A 17,045-nucleotide genomic window follows, 5' to 3' on the forward strand; every position below is an offset into this window, starting at 1 on the left:
TTATTCTAAAATTCATTATTTAAGCAATGAATTCTTTATTTCGATGCGCGTGGCTCTTGTGGTCCTCCATGAAAAAACTAGTTCATGCATTTAATACTTCTAAGCTGGACTACTGTAATTCATTATTATCAGGATGTCCATGTGCTCTTCACGTCTCCTTGCCAACCAAATCACATCAACATGGATCCTGTTTAATCCTTCACGGCTCAAATTCAACAGAGCTGGAGAGAGAAGGTAATCAGAGAACCACATTAGGAGTATTTTTATTTCATTTTCAGTACGAGAAGCTGTGACAGTAATACACAGATGAGGCATCACGCTGTCGTCAACCATTTCTTTAACAAAATAAAAGCATCTGCATGGAGCCGAATGCGCCACAGCAGAAACAGCAGCTCCTCCTCGCACATAAACATCTTTAATCTCCTTGAGTAGAAAAATAAATTACCTCAGGCCAACGAACAGTCAACGTGACATCAGAACAAACTCAGCTCTGTTTTATTTCTCACCAATATCTAAAATAAATATCAGCAACAGCTGCTTCTACGATCTGTTTAACATAAAACATCAAGAACTGGATAAAAATAAAAAACAGCAGATTTTACTGTCACAACAAATATTTGGCATTTTTACACAAAAATAAATAAAATAATTTAATTGCCCTGCCTGCCGATTTTATTCATTTAAATTTGGTTGAAAAGAACAGATGGCTGAACACCAACAACAACAAAAAGAATATTCAGAGCCAACTCCCAGAATGCACTGCTGCTGAGCTCTGCTCGTGTCCTGTTTCGATATTTAGTTTTGATCGTTTTCATTTTGTCCTTTGGTCAGACTTTTTGTTTTAAAGAAAATTAATGTGTTGCTTTGTTGCCAGAACATGAAGAGAATCTTAAAATAAGATTTAAATGTTTCTCACACACAAACACCACGTCAGGTTTGTCATAAGGAGCTTCCATCACAGCCAATCACACGAAAGAACCTGAAGACTCGCTCGCTGAATCTCTTCAGGGTTCATAGTTCACCAACACCAGCGTGAGGCAGCTGCTGCTCTGATTCACACATGACAGGATGTGATGTCATCAACAGTAAGCAGGTACGAGCAGGCGGTGCTACACCAGGCGGCGAATCAGGTTGTTCTTCTCGGGCTCCAGGAACTCATCCACCAGGGCAGCGGTGACCTTCCTGAGCTCCTCCTCCAGGGTGGACACCTCGCTGCAACACAGAGGGTGATGATGTCACAGAGGCCCCGCCCACACATCATGAGGTCACACATGAAGTTTGTTAGAGTGCCATTAGGACCTGACGTAGGTTATTCTTGGACTTTATCCTGTATGCTCTAAATAAATTTGGTGCTTTTTTAAACAAACGTGTCAGAACTACAAACGTCGCAGTTCTATCAAACTTTCTCGTGGTGCACGTTTCTCTGAAACGTCTGAAACTGCTGTTAGCAGCACAGTTATTGAGCTCACAGATCAGCCGAAGGCATCAGCACTGCAGGGAAAGAAAGCTCCATCAGTCAGCTGGCAGACCACAATCCAGATCAGTGGTAATTATAAAGCACCAAATCACAGCAACAGTCGCCTCAAGGCGCTTCATATCGTAAGGTAGAGCCCAAAATAACACATACAGAGAAAAACCCAACAATCAAATGACCCCCTACGACCAAGCCCTGTGACGACAGTGGGAAGGGAAAACTTGCTTTTAACAGGAAGAAACCTCCGGCTCAGAGAGGGCGGGAGAAAAGACATGCTGTGGAAGTGCGACTGGCGCCATGCCGGCTTCCTCCAGGACAGGACTTAATCTCAACAATTTTTACCGGTGAACGAGTGTGCTGTGACCTGCGTTTCTGGTCTTCCAGGGAAAAACTGTAACTTGTGTAGGAATACACATGGACAGGACATTTGAGCACTTTGAATTTAAATCTTATTCCATATAAAACCCAAAATGTTCCTAACAGCTGAGTGAGGGGGGCTGAGGGTCTCGTTTGTGCTGCTCAGTCTTGGTGATAGCTCTGTTCCTGTGGAGAATGAAGCTCATCACATCCACAGATCTGTTGTTGTCAACAGCTATTGATTTCAGCTCTTTGAATAATACTTTCAACATTAACTGGACCAAAAAGCGTCTTAAAAATCCTACGTCCATCTGGGATTTCATCTCATCTCATCTGCTCTGTTGAGGTGGCCTGGAGTTACAATATTCACAAAGTCCCAGTGAAGCTCTCTGAGGTTGGAGGCGTGGCCTCTGATCTACAAACATGTTATATTTGGAGCAACTGTACGAGAATTCGTCTCTGGTTTAATAAAGGGGGCGTCCAAATTCATGGGCTGCTTCCTCCTGAGGACGCATTTGTAGGCCGATTACGTCACAACGACGCGCCGAAACTGTCCAAATTCGTAGACTCCTCCGAATGCAGCCAACAAATGCGTCCTCCTTTCCCCCGAATTTGAAGGATGGGTCGGGTGTGTCCTTCATGGCCTACCATATCCCAGAATTCATAGCGCGGCCGAGCCAAACTCCAGTTTCCAATAATGGCGGTCGCTACTAAGTTTTAAAATTACTCATACTAATCTTTCTGGGTCACAAAATAAACTTTTGACATATTTTCAGGCGAGAAAGTAGCTGTGTAAACATCAAATATCTGCTCGTTTATCAAGATATCGCATATTTGCAAAAGTGCTTCGACGTTTTCGGAGACGTCTGCTACCCACCAGCTCGATAGCTAGCCGGGAGCTCAAGGGTCACTGAAGCCGCCGAGAACGGCACAACTCCCGGCACATCATTTTCGCTACTCTGGTTAAACGTAATATATAAGTCACTTAGACAACCTAAAAATGTTATTGTTTGGCTTTTTTCACTGTTTGATTTGTTCCTGAGTAAATCTGTTTGGCTGAGATTAAAGTTCTAGTTTTCACACAGCTGAATAAACGTCAAACAGAAAACTGATTAAACAGAAGCATGACACGGTCGAGAATTTACGCCAGTGTCCTGTTATATTTTAGATGGCAAGGAGCAGACGGCCGAGTTTATTAAACTCCACCCACACAGCGGTGACACTAATCAGAAGGCTGGGTCCTCAGGAGGATGCAGTCCATGAATTTGGACACAGCTAATGTATTCTCCTTGTAAGTGAGCTTTTTAACAATGATGGTTTATTTACCCCCCCCCCCCCCCCGAAAGATTCTCCTTTAGGTCAGTTTAGTTTCACCTCACACACTTAGGTCACTCCTACCAGGCAGCCTGATCGCCTTTACTCCTTTCAGCTCTTACTCGAGTCATTTTGTCGGGGAAACATTTTTTTTTTAAATGTCAAACAAATGAAGGAAGTCTCTTTTGAATTAATTTACAGGTTTTTAATCCTGTGAAAACTTCCTAAAACGTACGAGTGTGGTACAGACACAGGTATACAGCACAGCTTAGCTTTATTTCTGGCTCGACTTTGTACTTTTCTACACAAAGTGTTACTTGCTTGTCCCGACTTTAGCTAGGACGAGGCGTTTCACTCCGCTTGATTTTGCTGTTTGCCAAATGTCACATCCATAAATGCAAGTTTGTGTTTGTAGGAAGGAAAAGGATCTGCTCCTGTTACATAAAGCCAATGTGTTTAATGTTGCAGTCGTTTTTGCATTGTTAGTTTGTGTATTTTACCTGCTTGTATGTGCGTTTGTGTACACACGTCTGACTTGTTGCTCTAGAGTGTGACCAATTTTTCAATGGTGCGACTAAAAAAAAATAAAAAAAATCCTTGGTCCCGGTGCGACCAGCTGTTCGAGTGGTCAACAACAGACACGCGTTATATCGTGGTCTAAACCAATCAGAGATAGTCAGGGGCGGGACCTCTCTGATTGGTCGTGGTCCAGATATTCCTGTAGTCCGTGTGTGCAGGTGGACGAGCCGACAGCTCACTGATGCGTCGGCGAGTCCGTGCTTTGTATTTACCTTTTTTTTGAGCTGGACTCTTCAGGTTTTATCTCTCAACAACCAAAATTCACTGAACCAGCAGCAAAAGAAGATCCAAACTACACTTCACATTTGATAAACATCGTCATGAATTCACTCTGACTTTTACGGTTTTGCTTCCACGATAAAAATCACACTTCCTGCACAGCTCTCTCTCTCTCTCTGTACCTCAGGAACAGTTTCCCCGTCTCAAATCTCATTATTCATTCGCTTATCACCCACCAGTCTGTTGTTTACAGCGCTGTGGTTTTAATTTTTGTTTGTTGTTTTTTATACTTAAATGACCTCGGACAAGAAAGCCTGATTTCTGCTGTTAGATACTGAAGAAATTTATACTTTTTAAAATTATGGAAAATTTCAGAAGGCCAAGAAAACCTGCTTCATGTTTTTCTGTTTGATCCTCAGTTACTTTGACACAAAGGCCTCGGCTGTGATGCTCACACCTCTGATGAAGTCTCACATGTATCAGTGCTGATAAATGATCAGAATTATAATATTTCTGACTGTTTGAGGCAAAATTGAATCGAGTCGAATGAATTATAGAAATCAGTGATGATACTCAGCCCGCGTGAGCAGAAGTGCCAAAGAGTGTCGAAGCACTTTCAGCACTTTTTCAGTCACGAGTGTTTCTTGTAGAACTGAGCTCCAAATAAAGAACTTTGTGTTGACAAGATTGTTAGTTGATCATTTACAAATCAATAGTGTCTGTATGGACAGCAGTTTCCCCCCTACACATGTAAAACTGTGGTGTTCAGCGATGCGGTTGAGCATTTGGGTGCGCCCAACTGTTTTTGCACTGCGCACCATGGCAACCGCGGCAAAAAGTCCGTCTAGAGCCGGCACTAACATTTCATCTCCATCACAGACAAACAGAAGTGAGGAGCCGACCTCTGCCCTGGCACCGCGCAGAACTCTGTGTAGTACTTGATCTTCGGTTCGGTGCCGCTTGTCCTCAGCGTGGCCACGACGCCGTTCTGCAGGGTGAAGGTGATCATATGACCGCTCCTGGACACGGGAAGAACCTGCACGGGAGAACACACCTGAACACACCTGAACTGAACAGGAGGAACTCGAGGAAGAACAAAACGGCATCTCACAGATCTGAGGTCTGGCTGACTGCTGTCGTATCCCGTGGTAACGTCTCTGACGTGAACGATCTGGACGCCGCCGCACGTCTTCGGGTACGAGCCGCTGCCGTCAAAGTTTCTGATGCGGCCGAAGATCCTCTGGATGGTGGGAGGGTCGTTACAGACGACGTAGGAGGTTTTAGACACGTGATAGCCGTACCTACAGACAGGAAGTCACACTGAGGATGACTGTCAAAATAAGAGCACATTTTTCTGTCCAATGTAGTTTCAGTAGAAGTTTTGTTGAGATGTTTTTCAAAGGATGATAGTTGTCCCTTGCTATAACGCGGTTCACCTTTCATGAGCTCGCTGTTGCGGATTTTTTGTTTTGCAATTTTGCTTTCTTTCTTTCTTTGTTTGTTTTTTACAGCACATTGTGTTCTGCATCCTGATTGGCTGTACACTCCCTGTTAAATCCAGAATTCAAAATCCTGCTCCTCACATACAAGGTCTTAAATAATCAGGCCCCATCTTATCTTAATGACCTTGTAGTACCATATCACCCTATTAGAGCACTTCGCTCTCGCTCTGCAGGCCTACTTGTTGTTCCTAGAGTATTTAAAAGTAGAATGGGAGGCAGAGCCTTCAGTTTTCAGGCCCCTCTTCTGTGGAACCAGCTTCCAGTTTGGATTCAGGAGACAGACACTATCTCTACTTTCAAGATGAGGCTTCAAACTTTCCTTTTTACTAAAGCATATAGTTAGGGCTGGACCAGGTGACCCTGAATCCTCCCTTAGTTATGCTGCAATAGACGTAGGCTGCCGGGGGATTCCCATGATGCATTGAGTTTTTCCTTTCCAGTCACCTTTCTCACTCACTATGTGTTAATAGACCTCTCTGCATTGAATCATATCTGTTATTAACCTCTGTCTCTCTTCCACAGCATGTCTTTATCCTGTCTTCCTTCTCTCACCCCAACCAATCACAGCAGATGGCCCCGCCCCTCCCTGAGCCTGGTTCTGCTGGAGGTTTCTTCCTGTTAAAAGGGAGTTTTTCCTTCCCACTGTCGCCAAAGTGCTGCTCATAGGGGGTCATATGATTGTTGGGCTTTTCTCTGCATGTGTTATTGTAGGGTCGACCTTATATGAAGCGCCTTGAGGCGACTGTTGTGATTTGGCGCTGTGTAAATAAAATTGAATTGATTTGGTGTGTGTGTGGACCAAACTGTGCGTGGGCATTCAGGGACACGCAATAAAGAATCTTTTTCACTTGAAGCAGGTCAGTAAACGTCACACAGCTCGACATTAAATGACAAGCTGTGATCGTGATGTTAGAGCGATGCCCTGCAGTCTTACGTCTGGTAGATGTTGTGCAGCTGTTGGCTCAGACTTAGGTGCTTGTTGTGAAGGTAAGCGGCCATTTCAGCCACGACCGCCGCCGAGCTCACGCCGTCCTTATCCAGGACTGCGTCCCCACAGAGGAACCCTGAAGAGATGAAGGGACACCTGACAGTTTCCCTTCCAATAATCAAACAACCATCAAAGGGCCTTTATACTGTAAAGGACTGTGCAGCAACACAGGGAGCTGCTCTGTTGGTGCAGGGCACTGAAGATGATCACAGTGGGTGTATTATCCTTAAACTGTGATGAAGTCTACTCCCCACTGCTGTGTAATCAGATACTTTAAATTTAAATCAGACAGGAAACACTGCTAACTGTTCAGTTTCCACGCCAAACGTCACAGCGAACTTAGTTACCGATGGACTCCTCGAAGGAAAAGATGACTCTGCTTCCTGTTTGGGACAGCTCGTGGATTCTGTTCCCGACCCATTTGAAGCCCGGCAGAGTTTCCTGTTGAACACAGAGGAACCATCATCGTCTTACTTCCAGACACTGGTGTGCTCGCTAATGCTCGAGCGCCTGACCTCAAAGTGGAACCCCTCGACGCGAGCGAAGGCCTGCAGGATCTTCGAGGACACCGTGGTCGCCAACATGCAAATGCTCCGAGCGTCTGCCGGTTCAGAGTGGTTCTCCTTCCACGTGAAGAACATCCACCAGCCCAGCAGGGCCGCCAGCTCGTTACCTGTAAACACCTTCCAGCCACACCTGAAACACAGGTAAACTAGACCAGGTGAACCTGCAGCGCTGCCAAATACTTTCAGCTCTGAAGTGCCTTTGAGCAAACATACCCGTCAGACTTCTCTGCTACAGCCAGCCGGTCAGCATCAGGATCCGTCGCCAGGACGACGCGGGCGTTTTCCCGCTCTGCCAGAAGGAGAGAAAGTTCCTGGAAAACAAGACATCGGATGAGCGAACGACAGGATTCGGTCATTTGTGAGCGAACGAGACGGGAACCCGACCCACCAGCACGGACTCTCCCTCCTCGGGGTTGGGGCAGCGCACCGAGGAGAAGTTGGGGTCGGGGTCTTTCTGCTCCGGGACGGCGATCGGTGGAGGGAAGCCGAACACCTGGAAGGCCTGCTGCACGAAGGCGTGGCCGACGCCGTGGAAGGAGGAGTGGACGAACTTCAGCGGGGAGCTGCTGTTCAGGTCCCTGAGACGCATCAGGAAACATGTTGGTGCTCGGGGTCATTTTAAAGGTCAAAGTTCAACATTTTCTGACGTCCTTATAGTTCACATCCTGGCAGAACATCAGGGGAACGTGTCACTCTTAACAATCACGCCGTGAAACATAAAAGAGCAGGTCCGACCACCTCACTGTGACATCACCACGTCCAAGCCAACAACGCCAACGATAGCGTCACTGATTTTACACTTAAACCTGAAAGAAATGATCGTTTCCGCTGTAAACGCTCAGCAGTGCAAACAGCAGGTGGTCTGACGAACTGCAGACTCATGAAACACCTGAACTCATCACGCTGAAACCTCGCGCTCAGAAACAGCGTCCTGCGTTTTCACTCAATCACTGCTGGCAAACAGCTGACATCAGCAGAACAACACAGGCTGTGAAAATGAGGAAACTAAATGACTGTTCACACGAGCAGGCATCTACTAATCAGAAGGTTGGTGGTACAATCCCTGATGCCCAAATGCCCTTAGGCAACATACTAACCCCAGGTTTCTCTGTGGCAGGGCTCGCAAAATCGCTAGCCCGACGTCCCGGGGCTAGCGATTTTTCCAGTCGGGCTACCAAAATCTATCTCTGCCCTGCCCGTTGGGCTATCATAGGAAGGAAAAATATATGTCAATGCTTTTGCATTCTTTCGGAAATGTAGCTGGGTAATTATGTCATTGGCATCGGTGAGCCACTGTCAATATGTGACATACTGAAATCGCGTTTGAATTTACGCTTGTTTTTTTTTCACTTTGCAATCGCGTGAACTGTGTATAGAGAGCGACAGCACTGATTGGTGAGTGATGATAATTTGTGCACCAATTCCTCTGACATCGTCTTATCAATCGTTAGCTTACTATGCAAACATGACAAGTGAAATCTCCCGCAGCTTAAACATGTGAGAGGTTGATCGTGCAGAGAATCGCTGAGCGTTATGTTAGTGCCTGTGTAAAAGCAGCAGGATATAAGGCAAAAAGAAAGTGCAGCTTTATGGTTTCATGGACAAAAGAAATTCTGTGGCTGCAATATGACGAGCTAAATAACCAGGGCTGCACATAAGTGGTCCGCAGGTGCGCATTCACTGTCAAAATAAAAAAGATAAGAAGTTGCAACGCGTGTTTGCGTTCATAAGATTTTCTGGAGGAGGACAGACATTTGTTTAGAACTCTTAAAGATGTCGAAGAAGCTCCTTTAAGCAATTACTGTGATGTTCCTCCACCTCCAAAGAAATGTCAGGAGTCTGAACCACAGAAGAAGCGCGTATTCTCGGAAAAGTGGTTGCAGGAGGTGAGCTGGCTTCAAACAAATGATGAACGCACAGAGATGTGGTGCAGAATGTGCCGTGAAAATCCCACTCTAGCGGACAAAAACAGCCTTTTATATGGACGCAAACGCGCATTGCATTTCTTATCTGGTGCGCGTCTTTTATTTGGTCAGCGAATGCGCACATGCGGACCACTTATGTGCACCCGTGTAAATAACATAATGTTCTGCCGGGTGTGTTGTTGGTTTTCCCTCGATTTCTGAGTCGACAAGCGCCTTTGTTACTGGGACCAGTCATTTTAAGAAAGGCCCCCATTAGAACCCATGAGAAATGCAAGAAATGCATTATTGCTCAGTCTGCAATATCTTTCCCAGAACAAACACCAATTGCAAATAACAAACTAAAAATAAACCTGAAAAATCTGTTTAGAACAGCTACTATGTTGCAAAGAGTGAACTACCACTGGCACAATTTAGCAGTCTTTGCAAACTTCAAAAAGCAAATGGCCTCGATCTTGGTTCCACTTGCCTCTCACCAGTGACTTCAGTGGAAATTTCAGATTCACAGACTGATTCATGTTCTACAGTTCCTACAAGTTCATAGAAATTTCTGTTCAATTAGAACCAAGTATTTGAGTTGATGATTGTAATTTTTATACAATGTTGTAATTTGCGTTTCAACAATTTTTTGATTAATGTTTTGTTTCAAAACAGGAAAAAAAAACATCAATCAAAAAATTGCTCTCTTTTTTATTCGGGCTACTTAAATTTATTTTGGACTACCAAAAACTGAAGAGTCCCTGCCTGAAGGGCTACCAGGAATTTTGAAATTTTGCGAGCCCTGTGTGATGCTATGAATCAGAGTATGAGTTGGACAGAAATCACTGAGGCATCGAAAACGTGCTGTAGAAGAGCCATCAGCGTCCCTGTGGAGTGCACCGAGAGGAGGAACAGGTGGGCTTACCTGTGGAAGCAGAGGGAGGCGAGCTCATCCATGTAGCAGCTGTTGATCTGGGTCAGGGGGTCGGTCCTCAGGGAGCAGCGATCCACCAGCCCTACGTCCCAGCAGGAGGCGCTCCAGGGCTCCAGCTGCTCCTCTATACATCGCAGGATCTCTTTGTCGTGAGGCAAGGTGATCTGGGCGCCGTTACACCAGTACACCTGCAGGGGGCATACATGCACCCAGCTCAGTCTGCAGCAGAGCTTCCTAACTTTTACTTCCCATTTGAGGCACAGCTGCGAACGTGCCCTTACTGACCTTGTATCCGTTGTCTTCTTTTGGATTGTGTGACGCTGTGATCATCACTCCAGCTGCAGCGCCCAGCTTCTTCACAGCGTAAGGCTGCCAAAGGAGAACAGAGCGCGCTCAGTGTGACACTGCTTCATCCTTCAGCGAACGTTCGGTTTAATAAGTGTTTAAATATCTGTGACACCATCAGCTATCAGGCTGCTGCTGGCGCCGATGAGGTCGGCTCATTCATTACAGCCCGGAAAACGTGACAGCATGAAGATTAGTGAGGTCACAGTTAGGGATGGGTATTGATAAGATTTTCACGATTCCAATTCCAGTTTTGATTCTTTATCGATTCTGTTTAAAAAGGAGAACACTAAGGTCGATTAGCTCAGAACTTTGTTTTATATCTTCTCTTTGAACAAGAGAGAAATTTAGGAGTAACATGGCCTTACAAACCCAACAGTGAGATCTTCAGAGATCCACAGCCTGCGGCTCTTCAATGGGGTGTCACAGGGTCCCCAGGAAAAAAAAAGTAAATGTAAAATAATAAAATAAATATTCTTCTGTAGCAATAACAAAGTATAACATAAATTATTCTGTAGCAATTACACAAGAATATCCAGTAATGTCCCTGCCTACAATTAAACACATTCACTTACTGAAAATCATCTGCTGTGGCAAACGGCTGCAAGCCTTTGACCACAAACTGAGTCACTGCTCGGTGACATTCGTCTATCCTGCCTGAAAGGAGACGCTAACGGTAGACTGCAGCGAGAACTGCCAGCATCTGAGCCAGACTCTGTCTCTCTCATCATGGTCACCTAAATGCACAGTAATGGCAGGTTTTGTAATGAGGCAGATCGCGCTAACATAATATGCACTGTTGTTGATTATTTACCTGCCGCATTAACGGGAGAGGACGTGCAAACGTTACCGCTGCTGCTGGGTTGAGATTCACGAGTCCGGAGCGGAATTAAAAACACGACATTCATTTAAGGTCATCGTGTTTTGTGAGCAAATGCTTTTGCATATTCGTAGTGTTTCCTTCCTTAAATGAAATATCTACTTTGCAAGTATTGCAAGTTGCCCTGTTGTCATCCGTTCTCGTAAAGTAAAACCAAACTTTTGAGCGTTTGAGCCGCTTAGGCGCCGTGTTTCCTGCCAGGTAAATGACGCTCCGCAACGTGGTGACGTCATTCGGGGCGACTGGAATCGATAAGGGAATCGTTTGCAAAAATGGCAAACAATTCCAAGGAATTGAAACAGTGGGAACCGGTTCTCAACAAAAACCGGTTTTCGATACCCATCCCTAATCACAGCGAGCAGCCGGCTGCATGCAGGAAGTGATGCGTTAATGTTTCCTCACCACGTACGGCGTGGGGATGAAGGAGGAGAAGAGATGCACAGGGACGTCTCTGCTCAGCAGCACAGCAGCCGTCAGCTTCGCCAGCCTGAGACACACACACACAGACAGACACAGACACACACACACACACAGACACACACACAGACACACACAGGTTAAAAGTGTTGGTTGAAAGTGAACTCTGCTTCATAAACTCAGATGTTTGTCCATAAAAAACAACAACACTAAAACCTGATTCTTTAACATTTTTACAGTTTTTAAAATCAGGGAATTATGTCAGAAAATATCCAAAGAAAACAAAACATTGAAAACATTTATAAATATGTATGTTCTTTAACCTCCTAGGACCTGGCGTCTTTGAAATGCTGGCTGGGTAAGTGGTGCAGTCTAAACATCTCTATACCTGCTGTGAACACTAGAGGGCGCTCTCCTCCATTAGACCGACTGGGGTAAATCTGCACTCGTTCATTTTGTAAAAGGCAGTCAGAGTCAAACCTGTTTGACCTTTAACCTCCTAGGACCTGGCGTCCACATATGTGGACATCACATTTTGGGTTATTTAGACCAAAATACTCAATTTTGCTCTACAAGGGCCTGATATCCACTAACGAGGACATTATACGGCTACTGTTCTATCAACATTTTAAACAAATATCCTCACATGTGGATCTCATTTTTCTTAGAAACAAAAATCAGGTAAAAAAAAAAAAAATCAGGTAATTCTTTGTTTTTACATTCATCAGGTCCCAATCAGCCCAGATATCAAAGAGAAATTAAAAATGCTGCTGTGGAAGAGTTCAGTAAATAATGACGAATTTGAAAGAAAAATGCCTGAAAGATAAAAGCACATAAATTAAATATTGCACAGTGGTGACGGTCATCTGTGTCGAGGGACATCCTTGGACTGGTGGGACTGGGTCGTCAGCGCATGTGTGTCTGTGTGTGTGTCTGTGTGCCACCTGTGGCTGCTGCAGCCGCTCTCCTCCTGTCCTCTGGTGTCGAAGCCCACCACGACGCCTCTGCTGCTGAAGTCTGCAAAACACCTGCACAGGTAGGAGTACAGGCCCTGCAAAGGAAACAGGAAGTGGCTCGGGTCAGACATCGGCCCACCTGAGCCGGCCATGTTTCCTCCCTCTCTCTCACCTGTGTGGACTGGATGACGGTGAGGTCATTGATCCGGTTGAATCCCGCTCCCATCGGCGCTCTAAGCCCGGCAGTGCCGAAACTCATCCTGCTGCAGAGTCTCCGCCTCAGGTCATCGACACGTCCCGCCCCCACCAGAGACTCCACCTGAGCCCGGGTCCGCTGGTTCTGCAGCACAGCATGGAAAACCATCACACCTCTGACCACACCTGCGTAGGTAAAACCACACCCTCAACTCACAGCAACTCTCACACCTCACACACACACACACACCTCATGCTTCTCTAAGCATTCAAACTAAACTGCACGGCCGTCATCAACACCTGTGGAAGTCCAGGTGAACACGGTCACATCACCTGGCTCAGGTGAGCTGCCCCTTCATAAACACACTTGTCCAAAGCCTTCGCCTGCTCGGCCTCGCCTCACAGACTGAGCACGTGCAGTGTGCTCACAGACACACAGGAGTAAGGACGTCTCGTGGGCCTCGTTAAGCCCACCGCTGACACCAGGAAACGTTCTCACGCTGCACTGTCTGCTGTTTTTCAGCCTTGCTCTTTAATCAAAGCTCTTAGAACAGACTGACCTCGGCAGCCTGAAAACTCTGGACTCAACTTCTTACAGCTGCATGGTGCCGTAGGTGGACACGTCACGGACAGGCGGCCCTGGCCCTCGTATCGTCACTTAAACATGTCGAAGAGAGATATGACAACCCATTTGAGGTCACGTCCCTCAGAGGGTGGAGGGCGTTCAGTCTTGGACCTGAAGCATACTGTGAAGCTGAGCGTGGGAACGCCTCAGGAACCTGTGAGGTGTGAGGAAACCTTCAGTGCAGATATTTATTTGTACAGAGCAGGAAGTCCGTGAGACGGTTAAACGCTCTAACAGGCTGATGAAGGCCGAATCCTTCCTGACCCTCCGCTGTGACACGTGGATCACAGATTATTGCATCTGTGGCCTGCTGGAAATGTGCAGAGAGGACGATGACTGCAGGCCTCTGACAGGCACAAACACAGGAAGCTGAACCTTCACAGAGGTTTCATTAAAAACATTAAATGAGATTAAGATTATCACCTGAGGTCACACTCTGTGGGTGATAAAATATCACATTTAGAAAAGGTACCCGGTGCATGTTTGCTGTACTCTGTGGTGGGGTGCTCACTTCCTGTCTTCATGAGGACGCACTCTGAGCGAAGGCGTCCCTGCAGGCTCACGGGCCTCGGAGCATCGGCTGATGTGCAGCTGATGCTCCGAGAGGCCGAAGGACGGACCTCATTCATGTCACACAGGATAAAGATAGAGTCCAAACAGCGAGTGGGAATCTTTTCCCGGCTGCTGACATTTAAAGCGCAGTTCAAGGCAGCCGTGACCTTTACAGACCACACAGCTCTGAACACTGGGAGGGCGACACTGGGGGGCGAGGGGGGGTTCAAACCCAGTCCAGTCTGAAACACTGTCACAGTGGACTTCCTCTGGTCTCCTGCCAAGCAGCGTAGCTCCGGGTTTCTTCTTGAACATGGCCAAAGCTTCAAACAGCAAGGATAAAATGGTGTGGCTGGGATTAACCTTTGACCTTTCTGAAGCGAGACATTAGCAATAACGAGCACAGGCAGGTCTTGCTCACAAACAGTTGTAGTTCTTGCACAACGTTGCACCACGTCTTTGTTCTGCAACAGGATGAACCAGCGAGGTGCTGAGGTGTTTTAGAGAAGTCCTCGCTCTGCCTTCTGCAGACGGGACTCTGCTACAGCGGCCTGAACCAGTGACCCATGGTGACCTATTCCCAGATCCAAATCCTCAGCCAGCATCCAAAACCTAAACTCGTCTGACTGTTCACCACAGGAGATGGAGTTCCTCAGGGATCGATCCCAGGTCCTCTGATTGTATATGTTGCTGCTGACGCATACACAAGATTGACCCACAATAAGAGTCTAAGATTAAAGAAAACTGAAACAAACAGCTTCATGTAAAGAACCTACACGGATGGTCATGGTGTCAGAGCTGAAGCTACAGCGCAGCCATCATCACACACCCGGGTTTTTCTCACTGTGCACATTACAACAATAATTACCTGCTAGATGTCATAAATGGCTGAGTCTTCCAAAACTGTACAAAAAGGATGGACCCCACCTGGGGTCACCTTCTGGTTTCACATTTTAATGAATCTGGTCCCACCATGCTGGTTTGGGGGCCAGAAGTGACCACATATGGATGAGGAGGTGGCACGAAGCTTATTTTTCATTTGCATTTAAAGTTAAAATGGTTGTAAAACATGTTGGCTTTAAAATGTGTTTGGATCTGAGCATCATCCAGCAGCTCACAGTGACTTGCTTCCTGAATAAAGATGAGTAAAGGATCAATATTCACTTATGGATGAATGTTTATTGACCGGAAAGGCCTTTCTGAATCTGCTGAGTCACGCTGCCGGTTAATCTTCCGGTAACCCACAAAGGTAATCTCCATCACGCCCCGAGCAGCCGCGGTGCTCCTGCCAGCCGACCTGCAGCTCCGCACTGCGGCCACCACACACCCTCTGACCCGGAGACAGACTCGCTTCCCGCCACCACAACTCCCCTTTAAAAACGGATCATTTTACTTTATTGTTTCGGAAAATATTTCAAGAAGGAAATACGTCTTACTGGATTTTTGGGGGGCTAGCTCATTCTACTTGTTCATTCGGCTCACAGTTTCAACCTAAAGTCTTAAAATGACTGTTATAGTTCAGACCTGCTGCAACACCGGCTTCCCGTCTTCAGGCTGTATGAAGTTTATGTTTAATGGCAAACAGTGCTGCTTCATGGATCAGTTTGTATGCCGATTTCTCCACACAACTACAATGATCTATAAAACATAACTCATAAACATGTTTCTGTGACATGTCCCTGCCCAAAAGTGGTGATATTTTAATCGACGGATTTGTCAGCGAAGTCTGGTGCAGCGCTCCCCGCTTACACCCGGCTTGGCTTTCTGACTAACGGGCACAGACTCACCCTGTCCCAGGCTAACCAGTGCTGCACCGCCTTGTCAAGCTTCGGGTCGCCGGTCCTCTGACACCTGACGTTGGCGTTCAGGTCTCCGTCGAGTCCGTTGTCGTCCTCCATGCTGACAGCTAACGCTCAAAGAGCCACACGGCCATCTGTCTGCCCGCTGTTGGAGGCTATTAGCTCCCCGGCGGCTAGCGCCTCCGACTCGGACTTCTCACACACACCGCCTGCCTGTTATGGCTGGTGCGGCTGAGCTCTCTCCGGAGTCGTGTATAATTTCCCACACCGAGGCCAAACGTTAGCGACAATAACGCCAGATCACCGCTGGAGGCCGACAGAAGCTGGGCGAAAGCCCAGAATTTTCTTTCTTACTTAAGTTACACGGAAGTTCACAGAGACCGGCAGAGGCAGGGCTCCTCATTTCCGGCTAGTTAATAAAATAAAAGCTTCACATGAAGCGGCACAAAAGAACAAAACCTTTGTTTTCATTTGTTAGTGTCCATGTTGTTCTTTAAATATTTCACAGCATTCTCTGATATGATTAATATGCTCTGGGGTTTAGAAAAACGGTTTAAAATTCAAGGTAAAAATTAATTTCCAACTAATTTCCGGTACATTTTTGCCCACCTGACGCCAGCTTTATGAGCAATAATTGTAGAACAAGTTCAAGTTTCATTGTCATGTACAGATAAACAGTGTAGCCACATTTATCCATAATGAAATTCTTTGGCTTGTGCTGCTCAGCTTTACATGAGCATATAGAGAGTGTGCAGTTATATTAAGAAGAAACTAACAGAAATTAACAAGAATAATAATAATAATAATGCAAAGGAGAGAAAAAAGTATTAAATATTAGAGAATTTAAGACAAGTTGGTATTTACAGGTTGTGCAATGAGCATTTAAGTGGCATTTGTTGAAGTGTGCAGAGTCCTGTGATGGTAGTGAGTGTGTATGGAATGTCAGCAGTCTGATGGCTTTTGGGTGAAAACTGTCTCTGTGCCTGCTAGTGCGGGTCTGAATGCTCCTGAACTGCCTGCTGGACGGCAGGAGTGTGAAAAGTCTATGACTGGGGTGGCTGGGATCAGAGATCCGCTGCGTCTTCCTCATGCAGCGCTGCCTATAAAGATCCTGCATGGCTGGCCGTTCAGTCCTGGTGATGTGCTGTGCAACAGCATCAAAGTTGCTTTCCAATTTTACCAAACGAGGCACCATACTTTAGAAATTTCAAGTTAAGAGAAGAATGGGGAAACCTGAACAGTACAAAAGTCAATTTGTTAAATGAAATGAAAACTGTATGTGTATGTGTTTTGCAAAATGGACGTTTGCTTTTTCTTATTTCCCATTATACATGTCATTTTCCTGAAGTGGATGTTCATATTAAACATGACAAAAGTTTCTAATAATTTCATTCAACTTAATTCATATAGCACCAAACAGTCGTCTTTACTGTTCTTATAAA

At 46.0% G+C, this 17,045-nt stretch overlaps 1 protein-coding gene across 3 annotated transcripts; it reads right to left on the minus strand.

The window, feature by feature from the left end:
- Window positions 1-238: 238 nt before the first annotated feature.
- On the minus strand, window positions 239-15,977 carry pgm2l1 (phosphoglucomutase 2-like 1). Of its 3 annotated transcripts, none has more exons than XM_087851260.1 (14): window positions 15,592-15,977; window positions 12,605-12,772; window positions 12,421-12,527; window positions 11,462-11,546; window positions 10,120-10,203; window positions 9,826-10,022; window positions 7,388-7,577; window positions 7,213-7,310; window positions 6,949-7,129; window positions 6,781-6,874; window positions 6,380-6,509; window positions 5,055-5,244; window positions 4,805-4,979; window positions 239-1,212 (listed from the first exon to the last, which is right to left on the minus strand). In XM_087851260.1, exons 1-14 carry the CDS (start codon window positions 15,700-15,702, stop codon window positions 1,127-1,129), a joined length of 1,896 nt encoding a protein of 631 aa, XP_087707386.1. In that variant the 5' UTR covers window positions 15,703-15,977; the 3' UTR covers window positions 239-1,126. The 3 variants fall into 3 exon arrangements, with proteins under 3 accessions (XP_087707386.1, XP_087707388.1, XP_087707387.1); XM_087851262.1 differs by having other exon boundaries at window positions 12,605-12,813; XM_087851261.1 differs by having other exon boundaries at window positions 4,846-4,979; window positions 15,592-15,976.
- Between the last annotated feature and the right edge of the window lie 1,068 nt (window positions 15,978-17,045).

Source organism: Neolamprologus brichardi, chromosome 14 (assembly GCF_056152115.1).
Source record: "Neolamprologus brichardi isolate AB-2024 chromosome 14, ASM5615211v1, whole genome shotgun sequence".
Classification (NCBI taxonomy): Eukaryota; Metazoa; Chordata; class Actinopteri; order Cichliformes; family Cichlidae; genus Neolamprologus; species Neolamprologus brichardi.

Bases quoted from the DNA above. Each gene is read 5' to 3' on its own strand.
- pgm2l1 (XM_087851260.1), bottom strand. From the start codon at position 15,702: ATGGAGGACGACAACGGACTCGACGGAGACCTGAACGCCAACGTCAGG. The intron at 11,547-12,420 runs GTGGCACACAGA...TGTGTGTCTCAG, and splicing joins AGCGGCTGCAGCAGCCACAG to GCTGGCGAAGCTGACGGCTG. The intron at 10,023-10,119 runs GTCAGTAAGGGC...TGCCCCCTGCAG, and splicing joins AAGAAGACAACGGATACAAG to GTGTACTGGTGTAACGGCGC.